The 22,730-nt window shown below is 40.6% G+C and overlaps 1 protein-coding gene across 18 annotated transcripts in view; it reads right to left on the reverse strand.

Moving 5' to 3' along the window:
• The window catches only part of Mybpc1 (myosin binding protein C1), an 86,639-nt gene that overhangs the window by 41,501 nt on the left and 22,408 nt on the right, over positions 1 to 22,730 (reverse strand). For 6 of the 18 annotated variants that reach the window (XM_031350235.1, XM_031350239.1, XM_031350248.1 and 3 more), the window contains exons 3-10: positions 21,771 to 21,812; positions 15,337 to 15,375; positions 14,561 to 14,596; positions 12,660 to 12,773; positions 10,731 to 10,879; positions 9,638 to 9,755; positions 7,268 to 7,319; positions 5,137 to 5,193 (exon numbers count right to left, since the gene is read on the reverse strand). In XM_031350235.1, coding sequence (XP_031206095.1) covers positions 5,137 to 5,193; positions 7,268 to 7,319; positions 9,638 to 9,755; positions 10,731 to 10,879; positions 12,660 to 12,773; positions 14,561 to 14,596; positions 15,337 to 15,375; positions 21,771 to 21,812 — 607 coding nt within the window. The remainder of the gene's footprint in view (positions 1 to 5,136; positions 5,194 to 7,267; positions 7,320 to 9,637; positions 9,756 to 10,730; positions 10,880 to 12,659; positions 12,774 to 14,560; positions 14,597 to 15,336; positions 15,376 to 21,770; positions 21,813 to 22,730) is intronic. The other 12 variants (XM_031350252.1, XM_031350240.1, XM_031350249.1 and 9 more) reach the window with 5 other exon arrangements.

Genomic DNA, 22,730 nt, shown 5'->3' on the forward strand with positions numbered 1-22,730 from the left:
GTTTTGTTTTTTCCTGGAGGGGAAACTAGGAAAGGAGATATCATTTGAAATGTAAATAAAGAAAATATCTAAAAAAAAAAAAAAGAATTAAGTTTTAAGCCAGGAGGTAGTGGCAGACACCTTTAATCCCAGCAGAGGCAGGCAGATCTCTGAGTTTGAGGCCAGCCTGGTCTACAGAGAAAGTTGCAGGACAGCCGTGGCTACACTGAGAAACCTTATCTAGAAAAACAAAACAAAGAATTAAGATTTAAAATGGACGGGGGTGGAGTGGGGGAAAAGGGAGGAATAAACTAAAATTGGCCTCTGGGTGGAAAAAAAATCCCATTCTACATATTTTGATGTGAACACAATCCAGACAGTATTTTAAACTTCTATATTTTTCTAATAATATTTGTTCTCTCACATTAATATATGACCCCCAAATCTTGATCACTGACCAAAGATTGTGTAGACCAACACAGAGGAGTCTGTGACTACACCACTTCAGGGACAGAGGCAGGCTGGTCTCTGTGAGTTTGGGGCCAGCCTTGTCTACAGAGTGAGTTCCAGGACAGCCAGGGCTACACAGAAACCCTGTCTCGAACCTCCCCCGTTCCCCCCCAAAAGGTTAAAATACATGACTCTCACCTACAAAATAAAATCCAAAACTCAGAAGTGAGCTTTTTATTGAATGAGTTTAGTATACTTTAAACTGATTTTCTTTGGGGGGCTAAAGTCCTGATTATTTTGTTTAAGGTTCATTGACTATTTTTTAAAATTAGGTTAGTTTGAAAAAAATTACAGTTATGACTCACTGTGAATAAGACTGGTCTAGATGTGGTTTTATGGAAAACTGATCAATAAATTGTAGATATTGGTGTGAAATATGTTGATATAAACATATCATTACATTGTTACGTTGCTTTGTCATAACATGTAATCATACCTATTTCCCAACTTCCTTTTAAAATTCATATGCTCTTGGAGAAGCAAATATATTAACAACCTAGAACCTAAGCTAGGGGAACCTAGGCAAGGATAGTGTCTAAAGACCCAATTCCATTTTAGCTTGCCATGCCTTCCTACCAGTGTAGAAAGTGAAGCTAATCGAGGGAGGGAAGGGTGGAGAGGTCTTTGGTCCACCATCTTAATGGCGATGGCGAGCCAACACCGTTAAGGAAGTATGCCTAGGGGCTGGAGAAATGGTTCTGCAGTTAAGAGCACACAACCAGGCTTGCAAAAGATCTAAGACTGGTTCCCAGCACCCACAGTGAGAAGCTCACAACTCCCTGAAACCCTAGCCCCAAAGAATCCAAAACCCTCTTCTGGTCTCTGCACACAGTCATACACCCAGGGAAACCTCCCCACCCCCAAACTCTATAAAAGTCTTTTCTCAAAAAGGAAAAAGAAAAAGAAAACATGTCTTAAAAACCTCAAGACACAGCTGGGGGTGAAGACACACACCTTCAATGCCAGCACTTAGGGAGGCAGAGGCAGATGGATCTCTGAATTTAAGGCCAGACTGGATTACAGAGCAACTTTCAGGTCACCCAGGGCTACACAGCAAGACCGTGTCTCAAACAACAACAACAACAACAACAAAAAAAAGAGAAATAAGCATCCTTTTCATCTCCCTGAAATAAAAATATGCCCAGTTTTGAACGGAAGTTGAAAAACTAACATCTATCCTTAGATTGGAACATTGCTAATAATTTGCCAGATTCATCAACTTTACAGACTGAAAGTGGTCTTCATTTCAAGTTCATCTTTTAAAGTATTTTAAACTGAGGGCTACAGAGATAGCTCAGTCATTAAGACTGTTCTTCCAGATGACTTGAGTTCAGTTCTTAGCACCTATGTGGAGTAGATCATAACAGCTTCTTACTCCTGCGCCAAGAGACCTGAAATTTTTTTTTGGTTTCCGTGGTCACCCACATACATGACTTGGCACTCACTCAAACAGACACAAATAATTAAAGGTAATGAAAATAAATATTAAAAGTATAAATTTTGAGAACTGTAGTTAAAATATGTAAGTACACATGTGTATATCTTCTGTGAGGTGTCTCCTTAATATACTAAAGCTTTGCAGCCCATTCCAGACTAAATATATCCACCCAAACTTTCATACTTAGATTATATTAAATCTGGAGATTTTATTTTAAAGCGTTATTTATTTATTTTAGGTATATGAGTTCACTGTTGCTGTCTTCAGACACACCAGAAGAGGACATCAGGTCCCATTATGGATGGTTGTGAGCCACCACGTGGTTGCTGGTAATTGAACTTAGGACTTCTGGAAGAGCAGTCAGTTCTCTTAAGCACTACGCCATGTCTCCAGCCCTGGAGATTTTGTTAAATCTGGTATTTTAATCAAGGGGAATTATATCATATATATTTCATATATATTTACATATTTATACTTACATATTTCATATTTCATTTGGTGGAAAAATATAAATATATCAAAGTCTGTATAATTTTCCTGTTTTCTGTTTGCTTTTAATATGGCTCATGTAGCCCAAGCTGGCCTTGACTTTATGATGTAGCCAAGGATGACCTTAAACTTATGAACCTCCTGCTCTCATCTCCTGAGTGTTGTGATTACAGGTGTGGACTATCACGTCCAGTTTATGTGGTATTGATAATTGAACCCATGGCTTTGTAGACACCAGGCAAACACTCTCCCTGCTAAGCTACACACCCAATATTTATTAATTTATAATTTAAACAGTTACAAGAGACACAATGAAACGCCGAGACCCACTAGGTTCATGAGGTGAATATTTACAGAGGAAACCAGTAAAAATGCTCACCGTTTCCTAGAGTAGACTCACAGTTCATCATCCTCTCCGTATTGTATGGACGTGTGAGGAGATGTACTTTTCCACTGTGTTCCTTATCAAAGTTTGTACGTGAACATCGATGACCCCTTTTCTTCTTCTTTTTCTATCACTTTATTGCATCCCCAGATTTAAACAGAAGCATTTGTTTTGGAGGGTTGGGAGGTCAAAGCTGTCTTCTACAGTGGTATCTTTACTTATCACGGTGGCTGCTCAGGGCATTGGGTGGCTAACTCAAGTACAGCGGCAAGAGAAATCCAGATTCTGGATTCCTTCGCATCATTGGGACAGACCTGTATAGTGTTTGCTGTCCTTTTTGTCTACATCAAAAATTTCTATAAATGGATGGTCCTAGTGAACTGCAAAAGGTTTATAGAAATTTTATGTAGAATAAGACTTCTAAGTATTTATAAAGGTCTAATCCCATAATGAAATACTGCCCCAAAGGTTAGCCCTGATTCATCTAGTGTGTATTGAAATAAGCTGGCTTTCGTATGCAAAGGGAGAATTTTCTCTACACAGATATTGGCTCTACTACTTATTCTAGTAGAGCTTTGACCACACATTTTTGGAGAAGTACAAAGGGTAACCATGTGTCATGACCACAATGAGAACACATGCAATCACAGCTTAGTAAGAAACACACCCCTTCTACAGTTCTAATGGTGGGTTAGTACACGTGCATTAAATGAACACAGTCTCATGTGAACAACCCAAGAAGCCTGAGCCTTAATTAAAGGGTGTAATGGAAATGAGAACTGAAGACATAGTCACTGCCCTTTTTTCTAAGACTTGTTTCCCCTCTTAATCATTTGGGCTATACAATTTGATTCCTCTTTCTTCCCCATTCAAATTGGTGGTAGACACAGCCTGTTATTTTTTCTTTCCCTTTCCTTTTTAAATCAAACCATGGTGCTAAGTTTACAATATCATATCCTGATTGTACTCATGAGTGTGTGCATGCACTCAGTGTGTGACTGTGTGATATATGTGTGTGTTCATGTGTGCATTCATGTGTGCTCATATGTGCATGCCTGTATGTATGTATGTGAATACATGTGTGTGTGTGTGTGTGTGTGTGTGTGTGTGTGTGTGTGTGTGGTCTTTGTATGAAGACCAATGCTTTAAAAAATGTTAGGAAGCACATGGCTTCTGCTACTTACCATGATCCAGTTCTTTTACATTTAATTTAATCTTTATAATTCTATTAGTTTTTCTTTTTCTCATGTACATATGTAGAAAATACACCTCAGAGAGGACATAAATTTAAACAAAGTCATCTGAAAAATTCTACACTGTCAAGAAATTGCAATCAATAATACTGAACATTTTTTTTCATTTCATGACCATAATTCACCTCCTGGTGTTGAGATTTAAGTCTGTCATGCTATCATACAAACACTTATTTATCCTTCTCTGTGGATGAGACCCTGCTTTATTTCTTGGGACGTCATCTAGCTTTAGTTTATCCAGAGAAAACAGTTGATATTTTCCAGTTGAGTCACATGCACCTCAGGGAGGAATGCTCCCATGTCATCGGCAGTATGATGCCCATTGAAAGTGACAGTCTTCATTTCTGGGGCAGACTTGGGTTGTTTCTAACATGGAGCCACAAGGATGGCATTGACCCAGAAAGAAAAAAGAAAAGAAACTTGGATTTGGGTCTCTGCTTTACCTGTTCCAAAGCACATATGAGAACTTCTAAAATGTGTATCTGGAGGATGGTATTTTAAACATCTCTGAAGTAAGGGTGTATCTTATAATCAACAGTGTGTCATAATAAAATACTTAGGAAAAAAATCATTCATCTAGGTAGTGTCTAATGAAATATCAGCATGTCTTCAAATCAATAATGTCTTAATGTGAGCCATAAATAATATGTCAAAGTGAATCTGCCTATTGTAAAAGACCAACCCCCCCCCAAATGTGTAATTGACATCTTCAGTCAAATATCAAAAAAATCAAAGGTAGAACAAAAGCCATATTTACCCAATCACAGAAGAGAAATGGATGTAGTCTTGGCTGTTTCTGGGTATTTAAGCCTATGTCTTAGTTATCAAACTTCCTCACCCTCGACTAAGAAAATACACGAAAACTCATCAAACACATAAGCAGAAAGTTTAGGAAGCATAAACGTCACCAAATTAGTATGTACTTGTCTCTTTCTCTCTCTTAGTTGGTTGTTATGTTCTATAAGTGAAATGCATATTAAGAAATGACAATTTTTTTGAAAAGCATTCAGCTGAAATTTGACTTCTCTGGGTGGGTCTAAAAGATCCAGGCCACAGTGCCTCCCGTGCCACTTGGTTCTCACCTACGTTTCAGGAGACCACTAAAGTCAAGTTCCCCTGCATCCTCTTGACCTTCTCCACTGTCATTAACAAAAGAAAAGGGTTTAATGCAGACACAGAGATGCGTTCCCAGCCCCCTGCCCCCAAATCTGAACACTCTACACAGAATGTATATGCAATCTTGGACCAGCACACAAGGACTAAATCAACACAAACTATTTCTTTTCACACAAGTGACACTGTACAGTTTTGGAGTACATCCTTGTGGAAAAGCAGACATCAGGAGCTTGTGTTACTGCATGGTTGTAGAATGCACAATGTATATTGCATATATGTGAAACTGTTTGGATTTGTGTTTAAAGCCAGATAACACAAATGCACTGAAGCCAAGCAACGCAAAGTACTTTGTTTTTGCAAGTAGGGGGCCCTGGAGAAAAAGCTGTGTAAAAAGCAAAGGACTTTAGCTGATCTCTGTTGTCCATGGGAGGCAGAGATTGGCTTGATGGACGGAGTGTTGCTTGTCAGACATGTAAGGACACAGCCTTATGTCTAAAGGTATCCTCTATGCCCATGACTAGATGAATCAGATAAGTGATACCAACAGGGCTTACAAATGGAGCTACTCACTGTAGAGCTTTCTAGAAGATGCATTTCTTTTTGCTTTAAAGAGATCACCCAGTGCAACACGGGTCATTTGGTTTTCTCACTAGCACCTTTTAAAATGAAGTTTTCAAAAACATGTTCTCTCTTGAGTTGCTAATGAACTCTTTCTTAGGAACTGCTTAAGGCATTTTCCTATGGAGAAATGCATCTTACATCAGGCATGCAGCCACTGTCTTGACTTTCTAACAAGAAGCCGCAGTGCTGGCATTTAAACCATACTTCGCACTTACTTACATGGTTAATTTTTAATGGAGGTTTTGTTTCCTGCTCTTTACAGATATAGTTGTAGTTTCTAAGAAAAGAGTCTGTGGGTTTAAAAACAGTGTGTCTAACATGTAAGTCTTAAGAAATTAAACACGACTAACACATCTTTGAATTTTCTATTGGCAGGTGGCTGAGGATCTTTTGAAGTGAACACATTTCTGTGATTTCAAAGCACAAAACAGTAGCTCCCTCTCTTGACATACCTGCACATGCCATGAGCAGGCTTAGACCAATTTATAGCTTATTACAGAGCATCAAGGGGAGACGGGAGGGATGGCAGTAAGAGGTTTTGAAAGTTTGAGGATTTTTTTTTCCAAGTTAAAAAATGCCATCAATTGATTGGGTAATATATAATATTTTTCAAAAGTCACTAAACATAGTGACTATTTCTGTATATTTTAGGCAAGTATGTCTTTTTAATCAGACAAAAATCATTGCTTTATAGTAAAGGGATCACATATTTTATTCTCTAGGACTTTTCTTATCCAATGAAATGGTGTAGAGGTAGTTTTAAGAAGAATAAAACATCTGTCCTCACTCAAAAAAATGTATAATTATGTCATCTTCAGGCACAGACCATAGCATAATGATGAGAAGCAGGTAGCTGCATTTCTCAGAGGTCAGCAGGAAATATCATTTTTCTTTCTTGCCCCCTGATTTTTCAGTCTTGGTAGCTGGAAAAATTAATTAAATAGGTATCTAAATTATTCCTTTCTTCGGCATTCTTAATACCAGCAGATCTAGCAGTTATTTATTTCAGATAATCCAACAGTTTATGGTATTAACTTTACTAAGTAGCTTCTTAATTGTAATTGGGGTAGGGTACTCGGTTTCGGAGTTCCATACTTCATGAAAAGAAACAGAAATGGAAATTTCCAGCTCTGACTTTGCTGGTGCAGTATGAAGTGTTTCTTTCTGTATCTCTTTTGACCATTTGGTGGCAAACAAGGTAAAGAAGGATGAAGTCACTGCTCAGTAGGTGGATAATGTAAGACAACCACGAGATCTGCAAAATGGAGTTACCACTTTAACAAGAACTTACCAAGAAATTATGGGTATAAGGATGGTTGGGTGGTATTAAGCTCATGGCTTTTGTAAAATAGCTACTTTAAGATCCATGGCACATTTGGCTGCAGTGAAATGGACTTTTGGAATATGGTGTGTGGAGGGAAAGTCCTCCAGCTGCGTGTTATGCGAGAGCTATCTGGATTCCCACTGTGAAATTACCTTCTTTTGAATGCAGATCTGATGTCAATGTTTGGAGTTGTTCCAGTAGATTCTTTGGAAAGAAAGAAAACAATACAGTAAATGACAACTAGGAAGGCAGTTTCGTATTTGGACTGTCCTGGACTGTGGAGATTTCTCCAGATGGAAAAGCTCAGCTTAAAGGAGATGCTATCCTCCTGAGTGGCTGGGCTACCCGGACATCGCCATTGCTTGTCCTCTAAATGGACAGCCAACGGGAAGACTTCAGAGGCAACTTGTCATTTGCCTGCCTGCCAGCCCATTACTTCAGAAAGAACTTTTAAAATGAATCGACTTGATCTTTCCGGATAGAGATTTTTGATCTATCATGAAGGGAAGTCCAAATATCAGAATTCTGAAAAACTTTGCCAGGAGACTCTTAAACGTGCCTGGCTGGGGTGATGCAGCCTAGTTGGGTACTAAGAAGTCCTTATGGTGGGACCCATGGTCATCTGTATCTGCTTGACCTCTGACATCTTGCAGAATGAGAACTTCATGCCCTTTCCAGGTCATTGGCATAGCTTTCCTCCCTCCCTCCCTCCTTCCCTCCTTCCCTCCCTCCCTCCCTCCCTTCCTTCTTTCCTTCCTTCCTTCCTTCTTTCCTTCCTTCTTTTCTTGTTTCCTTCCTTCCTTCCTCCCTCCCTTGTTCCCTCCCTCCTTCCCTCCCTTCCTTCCTTCCTTCTTTCCTTCCTTCCTTTCTTGTTTCCTTCCTTCCTTCCTTCCTTCCTTCCTTCCTTCCTTCCTCCCTCTCTTGTTCCCTCCCTCCTTCCCTCCCTTCCTTCCTTCCTTTCTTGTTTCCTTCCTTCCTTTCTTGTTTCCTTCCTTCCTTCCTCCCTTCCTCCTTCCTTCCCTCCCTCCCTCCTTCCCTCCCTTCCTTCCTCCCTTCCTTCCTCCCTTCTTTCCTTCCTTCCTTTCTTGTTTCCTTCCTTCTTTTCTTGTTTCCTTCCTTCTTTCCTTCCCCCTCCCTCCCTTCCCTTTCTTTTTGTCCATCCCTCTACCTCTCTTCCTTTCTTTTTCTTCCTTCCTTCCTTTCTTTTTCTTCCTTCCTTCCTGACTTCTTTCCTTCTTCCCCCTCCCTCCCTCCTTCTCTTTCTCCCTCCCTCTCTCCCTCCCTCTCTGTGTTCCCTCCTTCCTTTATTCTCATTTTTTAAGACAGTTTTATTCTATAGCTCTATTCTGGAACTTACTCTATAAACCAGGCTGGCCTCAAATTTACAGTGGTCTTCCTGACTCTGTCTCCTGAGTGATCCAGGCACATTTCCCACCCAGCTTGTCTACATAATTTCCTGGAAGAGCTCATCCTAATGTGAGGACAAAGTTCACCTCCTCATACTTTTTACTCTGTCTATGTAGTGCTTGACTGCAGGAAAAGGACTTTTTTCCTTCTGTGTGGCTGCCTCTCTGCTCTGTGCACTGAGCCATGACTGAGTCTCTATACACACACTCCAGTAGGACAGGGTGTGGTTTCTGGAGTACCCTGCTCCAGAGGGATCCACGTTGAAGTGCAGTAGTCCTGACTAATGACACCACTGCAAATGTGGAACAAACAGTAGGTTCTTGAGAAAAGCATTGCTTCCTAAAACTCAATTCCACTCATGTAAAAAATCCCATTTAAAAAAAAAAAAAACCACCTGCTTTGTTTCCTTAGTGTGGCTATATCACACTTGGATGAACTCATCCTAGGTTCATGATTGTCACTGGCAAGTTGATTTTCTACTTACAGATTTATGAAAGAGGAGGTTTCATTCAACCTCAATGAACCCTAACATTTATCCATATTGTGTTTTCTTTGGGCAGTACACAGAACTCATGGGCTGAGAATTTTTGTTATGTAACATTAGAGAATTTGTTTTATACTATAAGAGAACATCTCTGGCCTGGTATCCTGATATCCTTGTATAGACTTATCATCAAACCTCAGTGAAAAGGGGGCCCATGCAACAGATAAAATCATTAGAAAATCAGTATCACCCTTCTCTGGGGGTCTGAAGGAATATTGGTAGTAAGAGATAATACTGCTTCATTGGGCTTACTAAATACACCACAATCAGAAAAACACAATCTTTTTTTTTTTTTTTTGGTTTTTTGAGATAGGGTTTCTCTGTGTAACCGTGGCTGTCCTGGAACTCACTCTATAGACCAGGCTGGCCTTGAACTCAGAAATCCACCTGCCTCTGCCTCCTAAGTGCTGGGATTAAAGGCATGCGCCACCACCGCCCAGTCAGAAAAACACAATCTTAAATGTAAATTAAATAAAGCAAACCCAAATCTGAGAGCATTACAGAAATCTCTTCCTCATCCCTTTCCACCTTGTAAAAAGTCACATTTATCCAGGCGAGATGGCTCTCTTACCATGTACTTCAAGATCAAATGAACAGCTGTCAAATTTATCCTTGTAGGTGACCTCACACCTGTAATTTCCTGCATAGTTCTCTTTGGCCTTGATGATCTGCATCTCAAATGTGTATATCTGCAACAAAAAGCATCCAAGCATACTTAGACTGATCTTGATAGCTGGGTAGGTGAGGACCTACCTTAACGAATTTCTTAGTATTGGTATAAAGATGGGACTATATCTATATCCAGGACATGGGTCTCAGTCTAGAAGTGTGAATGTGTCCCACAGCTTCTAGACACAACAAGACAGTTGCAACAGGGTGTAGACACAGCACTGAAATCTCTCAAAACTAACTTGTGTCTTATAGCTATTTCCTCCGGGTTAAACCTGATCATTGCCATTTTGAATCAGAGTAGCACTGAATGGCCAACATGAGCCAATCACAAGATGAAGCCTTCTTCTTCTTCTTCTTCTTCTTCTTCTTCTTCTTCTTCTTCTTCTTCTTCTTCTTCTTCTTCTTCTTCTTCTTTTTCTTCTTCTTCTTCTTCTTCTTTTTCTTTTTTGCTTTTATTATTTTTTATTTTTTATTGGATATTTTATTTATTTAAGATGAAGCCTTCTTAACATTTCCTCATGGAGAGAATGGGGAGACTCACAAGGCTCATAAAACCCGTAAGATTCACAAGGTTCCCTCCCTGTGGTTACACAACCAGTAAGCAATTACTGAGGGAGAGGGTAATCTGCAGCAGAGTAGCTGATCTGCAGCAGAGTAGCTGATCTGCAGCAGAGTAGCTGTTGGTAAGTTGGAAGACTTGGGTGATGCAGCCTTTATGGATCATTGCCCATGCTGGGGCAAGGCTTTTCATAATGTAGCTCCTGGTTTTCTCAAGCTAACACCTCGTGCATGCTCTGAGAAATAACCCCAGTGGATTCATTGGTTCACCAAGCTGGACTTGGATGGGATCTTTTCCGTGATGACATTGTCTTTGATGTCAATTTCTGATATCTGGGGAAAATAGATATATATTCCCTAGGAAAAATCATGCAGGAGCCTAACATATCTTTCTACTCTGACAGAAGGGATGAGCCAGGGGTTCAGGACCATACCCTAGTTTGCCTCTCGAAGGTCTCCTTCAGCTGCAGGTGCTTCCCAGCTTTGCTGGCCAGATCCATCCATTTCCCCTTGAACCATTTGACTGTGGGTTTTCTAAGAAGATCTTCAGCCTTAACCTTGGCTATAAAGGTGATGTTTGCACCTAGAAAAAGCACAAAGATCTAAATCTGAGATTTAGAAACGGCTGTTTGTCTTGCTTTCAGCTGAAAGCAGTTGATGCAGGTCTGCTCTGGATAGAGCAGGGCTTGCGTTTTCACAAGGGCACAATGGGGCGCCATGCTTTGTGGTAAGTATCCTTGAAGTCTTAGGAAAGTCCATCTGATCTGCTTTAGAAGTCTTTGTGTGTGTGTGTGTGTGTGTGTGTGTGTGTGTGTGTGTGTGTGTGTGTGTGCACGTGTGCATGTATGTGTGTGTGTGCATGTGTGCATGTGCATGTGTGTAATGTTTTATATGTATATGTGTGTGTATATATACATACACACACATATATATAAATTCTCACTGAGAATTGAACCCTAAAGCTTGTGCATGCTAGACAACTGCTCAGCTACAGAGCCATATCCCCAGTCCATTTGAAAATTTTGAATCAGAGAAGAAGGAATGAAGAAATAGGTGGAAAGAACTCTTTCTATGTGGATTTGCATTTATGTGGAATAAAATAAACACAAAAGAAATACACATCTGTATTATTCAAGATGATGGGACGCCTGTAATTACAGGGTTATGACTGAGGTAAATCGATCTCTTTGAAGCGAATTGGAGTGACCATGGAGTCACTGATTAGGCCCTGGGGACATCAGAAGCACCTTGGCCAGTGGCCCAGTATCTCAATTTTTTTTTCAAGAACATACAAGAAGCCAACATTTCTGCTTGTATACTATGCCTGAAAGAAGAAACTCAGGGATATAGTTAGTGGTATGCTCATTTGTACAATATCTGGTTGATATCCAAGTCTAATTCTGAGCATCAGAATTTGCTAAATTAAAATCCAGGAGCTCCTCAGTTCTTCCCAATCTCTGCACTCTGTTTATTTCCTTCATGACATGTTGGCTTTTGTGGTTATCTGTTTGGTTAACTTCTCCTGTCCATTCTTGTCTTTAGGCTATAATTTATGTGGATTTACATGGTATTCTGTCTCTGGGACAACCTGATAGTATGCCATGTAATGAATATTTCTGAATAAAAATTTCCACATCTGTAACATCTGTCTGTCCAGCTGCCCTTGAGTCACACTGCATAGCTCATCTAGCACATGTACAGAGTTGTGGGCACCCTAAGCACCTTCTGAGGTGAGTCCTGTCATGGTGACAACAGACACCAGTCTCCAGAGCTTCAGAGGCAGGTCTCCTTACTTATTCTCATTTTACATAAGAAGAAACTGAAGTGTAACGAGGCCAAATGCTCTGCTCTACTAGCAAGAAACAGAACCAACATTTTCAACCCAATCAAATTGGCTCTAAGGTCCAGATATTGAGCTCCTGTGTGCTAAGAATTACTAAGATAACTATCACCCCTCTTCTGGGTATAGAATGCATGGTATAGAACTCATGTGTAATAGATTATTGCTAAATCATAACACAGAGTACTGGTACTACAATGGGCATGGACCTCAGAAATGTTATGCTAATCAAAAGAATCCAAATGCAGCAGGCCATGTGTTACATAATTATTCCATTTGTATAAAATAAATAGGGTAGGTTTTTCATGGGGGGTGGGAGGGAGACTAGGATTAGGGAATGGGGGAGGGGTGGTGGAGTAATGGGATGCTAGGTCTCCTGGGGATAATGAAAATATTTTGGAATGGCACGATGATGATGAATGTTCTCATGGCTACTGAAGTCTCACATTAAAATGACTTAAAAAAAAAAAAAGACTTATTTTGTGATATGTGGAAATGGGGAGGATTCTGGGCCAATACTCACCAACTTTCACTGATCCGGTTTGAGGTTTTTCAACAAACAGGGTGGACAGCTGGGAGTTGGCATTCTGTTTGTCCTGCTCCTCCCCGCCAGCAGGTGACTCACCAAGAGACCATTCTGGAAGTGAAAAGGAAGGCCAGGATCATTTGCGGGCTAGGGCCTCCACAGGCTCGCTTACCTGTTTGCCGTTCTCCTTCATGTTGAGTCTTGCTCTTGCTCAATAAACCTAGATAAAATGACAGCATTCCCTTGTCCCCTCCAACCACCAGTGAAGAGGGACAGATTCTCATTCTTACAGGGATGGGTCTTCCATGGGCAGACAAAGGAACATTTCTCTAATTCCTGGAATAGTAAAGCTTGTAGGTAAGTTGTTCACTGTTCTTGGTATTCTTCCTGTTCCCTGTTATCTAGACAGAGGCAGTGAAATTCACACAGGAATTAAAGTTTAACTCCCAATGGCTGACTCTAAGGCCAAATCCATACAACAGACTCCAAAGAAACCAAAGAGTGGGTCACTTTAAAGGTAAACTGCCCAGCCGTAGGTCATAGAACCAAGCCTGGCTTCCCATTTCTAGGTTCCTTGCTGTGCTCAGTGAGAAATTACATAGAGGTGAGTAAGTTACAGGGTCATAACCTGCAGGGACAGATGTAAAGAACAGTGGGATTGCCCTGCAAGGAAGAAAAACACAAAACCTAAACCAAACAAACAAAAAAAGAGAGAGAAGAGAAGAAACTGGTCGGAGCTTTCCCATAGAGGCAAGCTGAAAGAGAACCTTGGTTTGTTTTCTAGTCAGCAAGGAGATGCAAAGTTGGCGTGGGTCATCAGTTAACTGCAGTGGGGGAGTGTGGAGGGTAGCAGGGGACTGCGATGATGTTCCCAAGTGCAGGCAGAGTTCAGTGGTTGGCACTTGGTAACTGGGGGGTTGGGGAGGGAGGAGGGAAATGCATGGGTCAACTATTCTGTACTTGTTCATGGTTCATGAAAAGAAGGGAAGTGCACATTTAATCGTTTTAGTTTTCATATGTCAGTCATGCTCAGAGCTAAGAATTCTCACCCCCGATGAGGTTAAGCCAAGTAGTCACTTGATTACGTATTCTTATTCCCCCGAGCTGAGGTTAAAGTTGTGCGCTGTGTCCATGATGTTAATAGTGAGTAGTGATCATCTGTGGAAGGATATGTGGAAGGGATATGAAGACTACATTCTTTCTTGGTGTGCTCCCCTCCATATGTGCAGTGCCCGTGCCACTGTGCTCCCCTCCATATGTGCAGTGCCCGTGCCACTGTGCGCCCCTCCATATGTGCAGTGCCCGTGCCACTGTGCACCCCTCCATATGTGCAGTGCCCGTGCCACTGTGCTCACCTCCATATGTGCAGTGCCTGTGCCACTGTGCTCACCTCCATATATGTGCAGTGCCCATACCACTGACTGGCTCTTAAGCAGCCAGTAATGGAACCAGATTATTAAATGAATGAATGATCCGACAACTTTAGAATCGTAGTTACAGCCCACAGCACGTGTTTGAAAATGTTTCTAATGGTTGTGCTTACAGTCGTACACAGATGTAAATTATAACTTCCCACATCCCAGGAGTGGAGGACTGATCTCTGGTTATTCACTAAATGTTAAAAATTACATAATGTTACATTATAATGTATCAAATACGTCTGTGGCATATGTGGCTGGATTCTTGAATGTTGTGTGTTGTATCATGCAAAGTTAATTGTCTCTCAACACATTAGTTTTTGTTTTTTTTTTTAATATGGGGAAATGTAACGAAAGGTTGCTGTAAAAGCTACAAACTGAATAAAACAGGGATTAGAATCAATACAACCCCAAGAAAGAGTCATTAGTATTTGTATAAGCTTGGGGTCTATCCAGCCTTGTCGAGATGTGTTTGCTCACCTGAATCTTTTCTCTCCAGGGCCCGACTACCCAAACCTGAAAGGAAAGGATGATTTGGAGGATGCAGGAGAGGGGAGGAAGGAGGGAAGTGGGTGGCTGCAACCTTCTGGGGGCATCCCTGAACCATATCTCTTTGTGTTATAGAGGAAGGAAACTTCAAGTTGGCCTGAGTGGGATCCCAACTGTGAAGGACTCTATTAAGAATCTGCCCTCTTTAAGACAATAATACAATTAAAAAAATATAAATAAGGGGGGTATATAGATGAAAACGGCAGATAAACATTTTCATCCCTATAATAATCATATCCAAGGTTTTCTTCCTTCCTTCCTTCCTTCCTTCCTTCCTTCCTCCCTCCCTCCCTCCCTCCCTTTCTTTCTTCCCTTCCTTCCTTCTTTCCTTCTTTCTTTCTTTCTTTCTTTCTTTCTTTCTTTCTTTCTTTCTTTCTTTCTTTCTCTCTCTCTCTCCTTCTTCCTTCCTTCCTTCCTTTCTCTCTTTCTTTCATGAAAGTGTCACTGTTTGACTCAGGCTGGTCTTGAACTCATTCAGTAGCCCATGCTGGTCTGGCTTTGTGATCCCCCTGCTTCGGTCTCCCCAGTACTGGGATTATGGGTGTGCATCAATCACCACACCTGGCTAGAAAATCCTTCCTTTCAGGAGTTTCGAATAGAAATCATCATTAAAGCCAACATTTCCCCTCTTGCTCTCCTGACTCTTTGCTACTACTGTAGGTCAGTGAATTAACGGGTTCAAAGTGGGGCCGGGGAGTCATCCTAACCTGGAGGCAGGGCACTCGGCGGAGAGGCCTCATCTTCCTCTGAAACAAGAAACAGGAGGAAAAAGTCAAGGAGGAAAGAACTTCATCCATGTTACCTGGGGAAGAGGAGTCTGGAAAAGAAGAGAGAGACTGCACAGAGCATTTTCAACTGCTGAGTGAGCCATAGGAGGCCTCGCATCTGCAGGTAACCTTTGACAGTGTGGGCGAAAACCAAACCAAACAGAAGGATACTAGAGAAAAGGGTGTGAGAGCTGGATAATTCAAACAAAAACATAGATTCTTTTAAAAAAATGGAACTATGCCATAGTTTTTTTGACTGTAAATCAGTGGGAAAATGGTAGAGGGAGTTTCCAAGTTTTTTTTTATTTCATAGCTGAAACCAATGGCAGATGTTATTCATATATCATATTCATTTAGACCCTGACACATAAGCTTTTAGGGACTATTTGAGAGCTTGTTTCCACCCAGCGAACCCCAGAGTTTCCTGTCTGTATGTAAGAAGCCAAAATTCAAGTTGATGAATATAAATTAATCAGTTTTATTAAGTTTAGTGATAATCATCTTCATAATTTCACAGCCATTTCCCCAAGGTTGTATTGGTACTTCCAGCACTACATGATCCAAAAAAATCACTCATGCAAATTTATAAATTCCAAAATATGTTGTGTAGTATTTAAATGCTCAGAGGTGCACTGAAGTGTGCCCCTTCCTGACACATCTGTGTAGCAACATGCATGCTTTACATGCTTAAAGAGGCAGTTGCTGGTATTGGAAGCTCTGACCCTTCCTTCCCAAAGCATGCAGGCTAAGGTTTGAATAAATAATACACATTGTACATTTTTCCAAACAGGACCTCAGAGGACCTTAGATGACCTCATACATAGTATACAGCAGATCCATGTGCACAGAATATTCACTACAAGCAGTTTAAAAATTACTGAGAAGGTAGGCTTTTGTGGGATCCACCCATATATTTACAACAAATACTATTTTAATGACTTTACATTACTTTTAACCAGAGATAAATCTTAACCATTTCTTTAAACAAAAATATTTATAGCACAGGCATAGAGACACCCTAGTGTGTATTACTTCAAAACTCAGGAGGAGATTCACCTGAGTATAAAACTTGGGCTTGCTCAGTGGAAGACTTTAATGACTAGAGAAGGTTGGAAAATGCTGGGCTGAGCGTTTATAATATTTTATTGTGTTGGTTTTTTGCATGTTCACTGGCACACATGTCAAAGCCCTTGGTGAGTTCAGGCGCACCAGAAGTGGACATGAGACAATGCACCTCTTAAACTCATTTCCCGTTGGAATTCTCTTCTCCTGGAATACTCAGTGACATTCCAAAAACTACACATCGATAGCTACCTCTGAACTATCAGGAGGGAGCTGGCCTGGAACTCACGAGCCTTAAGCTGGAAATCCTCCTCCCTCGGCCTCCTGAGAGCTGGGATTACTTGTCCTCATTTCTATGATGGACCTTGGATGTTGAAAATTTGACCTTAAACTCTCGCATGCTGGTCTGGTTGAGTTCAATTGAACTGGGGGAAGAAGAAAACTTTAACTTTTCTTATCTACTATTAAAGGTAGATTCTGTTGCTAGGAAGAAACTATGTGAAACTTTTACGTTCTGTGACACTCAGTACCATTTATATGAAAGACAGAATCTTAAAAATAAAAAAAGACCAAAGAAACTGTAATATGGAAGTCACACTACCCTCCTCTGTCCTTGAAAGTGACTATGATCTTGATGAAAATTCCATCTCCTATTGGGTTTGCTAGAATACAGCACACACGAAGACAAGAGTCTGCAGGTAGCAGGCTGTGTCCCCTAGCTGCACAGAAGGGTGATTTAACAAAGCACACCTTGCTTATCTCTAGGTCAGGGGAAAACAGCAGTGGTAGAGCCATGACAGTGTTGGCTAACCAATTGAAGTTTCCCAGAAAGAAGTCAGAGGAGAGAGAGCCATGCTCTCAACCTAGGATTTCAGTGAGGTACACATGAGTCCTCTGGGTTGTGTGTAAGCCCTGCTGTCAATCACGGCCATCCCAGAGCCTGGAAGACATGTTTTCAACCTTTCAGGCTTTGTTGGGCATACAATTATCTCTACCAGGCTGTCCTTGAACTCAAAATGATCCACTGGCCTCTGCCTCCCAAGTGCAGGGATTGAAGGTGAGTGCCACTGTGCTGGGCTTCCTGTAATTGATTTTAAATTGCCTGTTAATGTAAAAAGTAATTTAAGCAAAGTAAACCTCTGACAAATGTTGAGGCTTTAGAATGAAGATGGAAAGCATATAAAATACACATGGTTTATAACAAACATCAACTAAATACTGATATATCTTGTCTGACTTAGGCAAATTCATGAATGCTTCAAGCAGGGCAATTATGACCAGAATCACAACAGCAACAATAAAATATTGGAAAACAGCAACATCAGTTAACATTAATCCATCATATTTTGAGTCATTTGGTTGACTTATACTGTTTAAAACATCGTATGCTTTTATATTTTGATGCTTACAAAAAAAATCAGTATTCATCTTATAAATATGTATATTTAATGAGGGTTTTTTTCCCTCCAAAACTATTAGGTTGATGTTATATTTTCTAATAGGTGTTTTAGACTTGGAAAATACAATGACATTAATTTCTTAACAAAGTCCACTACCGTAAAGCAATGGCATTAGAATACATAGTAACAGGAAAGGAAAAGTATAAGAGGCATTTCTGTAGATGACGCCTGTGGTGGTTTGAATAGGAAAGCTTGGTCCACAGGGAGTGGCACTATTAGGAGGTATGTCCTTGCTGGAGTAGGCGTGGCCTTGCTGGAGGAAGTGTGTCAGTGTGGGGGGTGGGCTTTGAAGTTTCATATGCTCAAGCTACCACCAGTGTGGTACACAGTCTCCTCCTGCTGCCTTTGGATCAAGATGCAGAACTTTCGGCTCCTCCAGCACCATGTCTGCTTGCAAGCTGCCATGTTTCCCCGCCGTGATGATAATGGACTAAAGCTCTGAAACTATAAGCCAGCCCTAATTAAATGGTTTCCTTTATAAGAGTTGCTGTGTCTCTTCACAGCAATAAAACTGTTACTAAAACAATGTTTAAAGGTAAATTGCTTAAATATATTTAAGCATGTGAATAAAAAGCACCAGGGTATTGTTACTGCAGGTATAAAGAAACCTAAATGAAGAAAATGAGTTAATGGTTCTCTAAAGAAAATGCATCCGTTAGGAGAGCCGCTCAGAATATCTGCTGACTCATTTCCTCATGTGCCGGTCACACTCATGCCAGGAGGAGGAGAGACTTCTGCTTAAGTTATGAGAGAGATTTATTTTTGACAACTTATGTGATAATATTAATCGCTGGGAAAGGTAAATACATTTTTATTTTCTTTACAGTATCTTTTACAGAAAAAAGCAAGCATTTTTCTGGAAGAAAAACAAAAGAAGCAGTAATTATTTTAACCAAGCTTCCTGTTTTATGTGTGTTTCTGTGTGTTGCACACACACACACACACACACACACACACAAACTGAACTAATAGGATACTTTAAAAAATTATTTTTGGAGCTAGGATCTTACTTCATGGCCCTGGCTGGCCTGGAACTCAGTTTTCCTGCTTCAGCCCCTCAAGTGCTAGGTTTATAGGTGTGCGCTCCTGTGACTAACTCAGAAACTTCTAATATGTTTGAAGAAGTTGGCAGATATGGCTCAAACCCCCATTATAAGGTTAATGTTAAGACCAAGCAACTCTCCTTGACTACAAAAAAGAATTTTCCTAGGAAAATTTGAAGTTGTCCCAGAATAATTCAGTCAAAAATCGTCTTTTAAAATTTTTTTTTCTTTGCTTTCAGCGTTATCTGTGTGGATGGAGGTCATCATAGCTCCTTAGGACTGCGATTATAGATGGTTCTAAACTGCCACCTGCATACTGGTAGTCTAACCTGGGTGCTCTTGGAAGACCAATCAGTGTTCTTACTTACTGAGCCATCTCTCCAGAGCGGCAAAATATTGTTAATAGTGATAGCCTTAGAGCGTATTTATTGAATATATTTTAACTGTTCAGGGGACGAGAGGATATAGTAATAAAAGATAGCAGGGTAAGTTCAGAGAGCTAATTTCCAAGTGTGCCCATGTTTAGAAGCTTTGAGAAATAGGAATAAAACTTTATCTAACTTGACACTGTTGGTATGGTCAGCAGGCAAGCCGGTGTGGAAATTCAACTGTTGATTCACTCTGCAAGCACTTATTGGAAGGTTGTCATGTGAGCTTCTGTGACAGATGCTACAGGGAACGGAGATGAGGAGACCAAAGAGGTGTTAAGACATCGTGCCTGACCATCGAAAGGCAACCAACTGGTTAGGGAAAGGGGTCAACCATTAGTACGTGACTAATTGGAGACAATCATAAACGACTGAGGCAACTGGTCCAAGAAAAATCAGGAGGGAGTAGGAAGGGTGGAAATGAGTCAGATGATCAGGGATGAGCTGTCAAAGGACTGAAACCGGAGTTGGAGAGTTTAAAAAAAAAATGTAAAAAGACCAAGAGTTGGAGGAAGCCAGCAGAGGAAGATGTGCTAGTTAATGCAAGAGAGGAGTGTACAGCTGGCAGTCCTACTAGCCTTCAGGCTGTTTCTTTCTTATTGCTCAGTATTTTCTTTGAAATCTCCCTTGTCCTAGATACAAATGGGTGGTTGTTGGGAACCATGAGAGGTAGTCAAAGAAGATAGAAAATAAAATAAAACCATTTACTTAGCTTCCTTATTTAAGAATGAATATTGGTTTTTATTATGAGACCAACTTGCTTGCCAAGTATCAACTTGGTAAGTATAACTCTTTAAAAACAAAACAAAACAAAACAAAAAACCAGGCAGTTTCTGAACCTGGGCCCATGACTGTAAGTAGTCATGCCTTCAACTTCTATAAACATAAGAAGAAGAAATGCTACAAAATTAAGAGATCTCATCATCTGGCCTTATTCTTTTATTACACTTGTTTTCTGTAAGGAAATATCTGGTGACTGGTTGCTTTTAGCTTATTGAAAATTTATATAAGCATATAAATAGAGTAGGATGAGCTTTGTAGATTGAGAGTCAAGCCTGGGCTCTGTTTAAAATATGACAGCTTGCTTTCTGGCATTACATCATCTGCTCTCTTGGTTCAGCCTTACAGGTCGGCCCAAGTACCTTTCCAAATTTGGAAGCAGAGGTATACGCCATTGGTCTTGTTGAGAATAATGTTACAATAACTTCAGCCAGGGCGTTCAAATCGCCTTGAACACATATCATGGAAAGATTTCTAGGAGTTTGCACTGTCTGCATTCTGTAAGAAAATAGCCTTGAACTAAGGCCACATAGCCAGGATTAGCATCCGTGGTACTGTCCGTGGGCACTCCTGAAGGTCAGGACAAATGTGCTAACACTGTGTGAGTTACTGTCATTTACAAGATAGTAAGTTCAAGTTATCTGAAGAAAAGCCAGTATACTGAAAGAAAGGAAAATGTTGCTAACGTGTAGGAAACAAATACATAATGAACATGCTCTGAGCTCTGTTCGGGAAAGAAGAGAATCTTAATGCAATCAGAAAGCAATCATTCTGAAACTTAAACCACATTCTTCATTACTCAAATAAATTTTAATGTGAAAATGATGAATCAAACATATAGGGCGAAAGTGTCCATCAATTTCCAAGAAAACTTTTCTCCATGGGAGGCTATTACTCCTTAGCTTGAAAGAGATGGCCCGAGATGACAATGACTTCAGCCATAGGGAATACAGAAATACATGTTAACGACTATTTCTTTTCCCAAACAGTACTATCTCCACAAAGTGGGGAACATGGGTCAATAGCATGCCAATAAGTGGGTCTTCAATTCAGTAATCAGCTGCATGATGTTGATTTAGTGTTTGAAATGTCAGTGTCTGAAATCAGTGTACCTCCAGGAGTACATATGTACTCAAGTGTTATGAAGTCTTCATGATTGCTAGAGAAACCTGAACTAGCTCATGTAGGACTCAAAGCCTGGCAAACCTTTTTGAAACATCTAGATAAACCAGCTCACTTCCCCAACTGAAACAAACCAAGATCAAACAGCTTTTCTCTGATGTTCAATGTGAGTCAGAAAGGACCAACTCACCAACTCCCGAGCTGGTTCTCCCTGACTGAGTGTGACTTTGTTTTGTGGTGACTTTTCTTTGTTTAGAAACGTGTGTGTGTGTGTGTGTGTGTGTGTGTGTGTGTATGTGACAGCCACATACCAAAGCACCATTTGGTTATGCTGATTGGATCTTGCAAAAGAGGAACTGGAAACCACGCAGATGAAAACTAATGTGGAGGAAATGCCAAGGGTCACATGACACCTGGAAGGACCCCTTCCTGTTCTGGCCTTGTTGAATTCAGCCTAGCTCTCCCTCCCTCCAACTCACCTTTTGCTGGAGCGGTTCCCGCCTCTTTCTCTTTATTTGGTTCTGTGTGGAAAGTACAAGCACATCTTTAAAAGTGTCTTACAGCACTTGATCGGGTGATGAGTGGAGGGAGGGGAAGAAAATAAGTGATTGTGTTAATGATGCTACACACTCATTATGGCACATATTAATCGGGAGTTTGGGGGATTCTAGTTCAGACTCACTCTAACCTTTAATCAAAGCAGTTAATAAATGTGATCGTTTTAAATGTCTATACAAAACCATGCAATACACATTTTGTTAAAAATACACTTAACCCAAGGGCCAGGTGTGGCAACACACTCTTTTAATCTCAGCACCCAGAAGTTGGAGGCAGAGGATCTCTGTGAGTTCAGGACAAGTCTTGTCTACATAATGAGCTTCAGGACAGCCAGGGTTACAAAGAGAGCCCCTGTCTCAATAAAACAAACCCTCCCACCAAAGAAAGAAAGAAAAAACAAAACAAAACAAAACAAAACCACACACACTTGACTCTACCAGGACCATATCATATACCAGAGTAGAACTAATACTCTGAAGATCACTTTGTTTTAGAGGTCAGCCGGGGACATTTTAAGGAACGTTGACCTATGTAAAGGGTCCCAATACCTTAGCTTCTGGCTGTGATAAGGAAGTATAAAATGGTTGTGAGGTGTTTGCAGTTTCAAAAAATGTTTTTGTGGGTGTGAAGATCTTCTGGATTGTGTTGGGGTGGCAATAAATGTGTTACAAAGGCAGTGAGGTCAGATCTGGTCAGTCAGTCCTTCTGCCTTGTATTTTTTTCTGTTCAGAATCACATTAGTTTAGAGATAAGAAGGTCATATGTGTAAGGTAATAATTGTTAGGGCTGGAGGGATGGCTCAGCAGTTAAGAGAACTTGCTGTTCAAACGAACATGAGAGCCTATGCTTGGATCCCAGCTCCTATGTCAGGCAGCTGACAT

The sequence above is a fragment of the Mastomys coucha genome, unplaced genomic scaffold, assembly GCF_008632895.1.
Source record: "Mastomys coucha isolate ucsf_1 unplaced genomic scaffold, UCSF_Mcou_1 pScaffold4, whole genome shotgun sequence".
NCBI classification, from domain to species: Eukaryota; Metazoa; Chordata; class Mammalia; order Rodentia; family Muridae; genus Mastomys; species Mastomys coucha.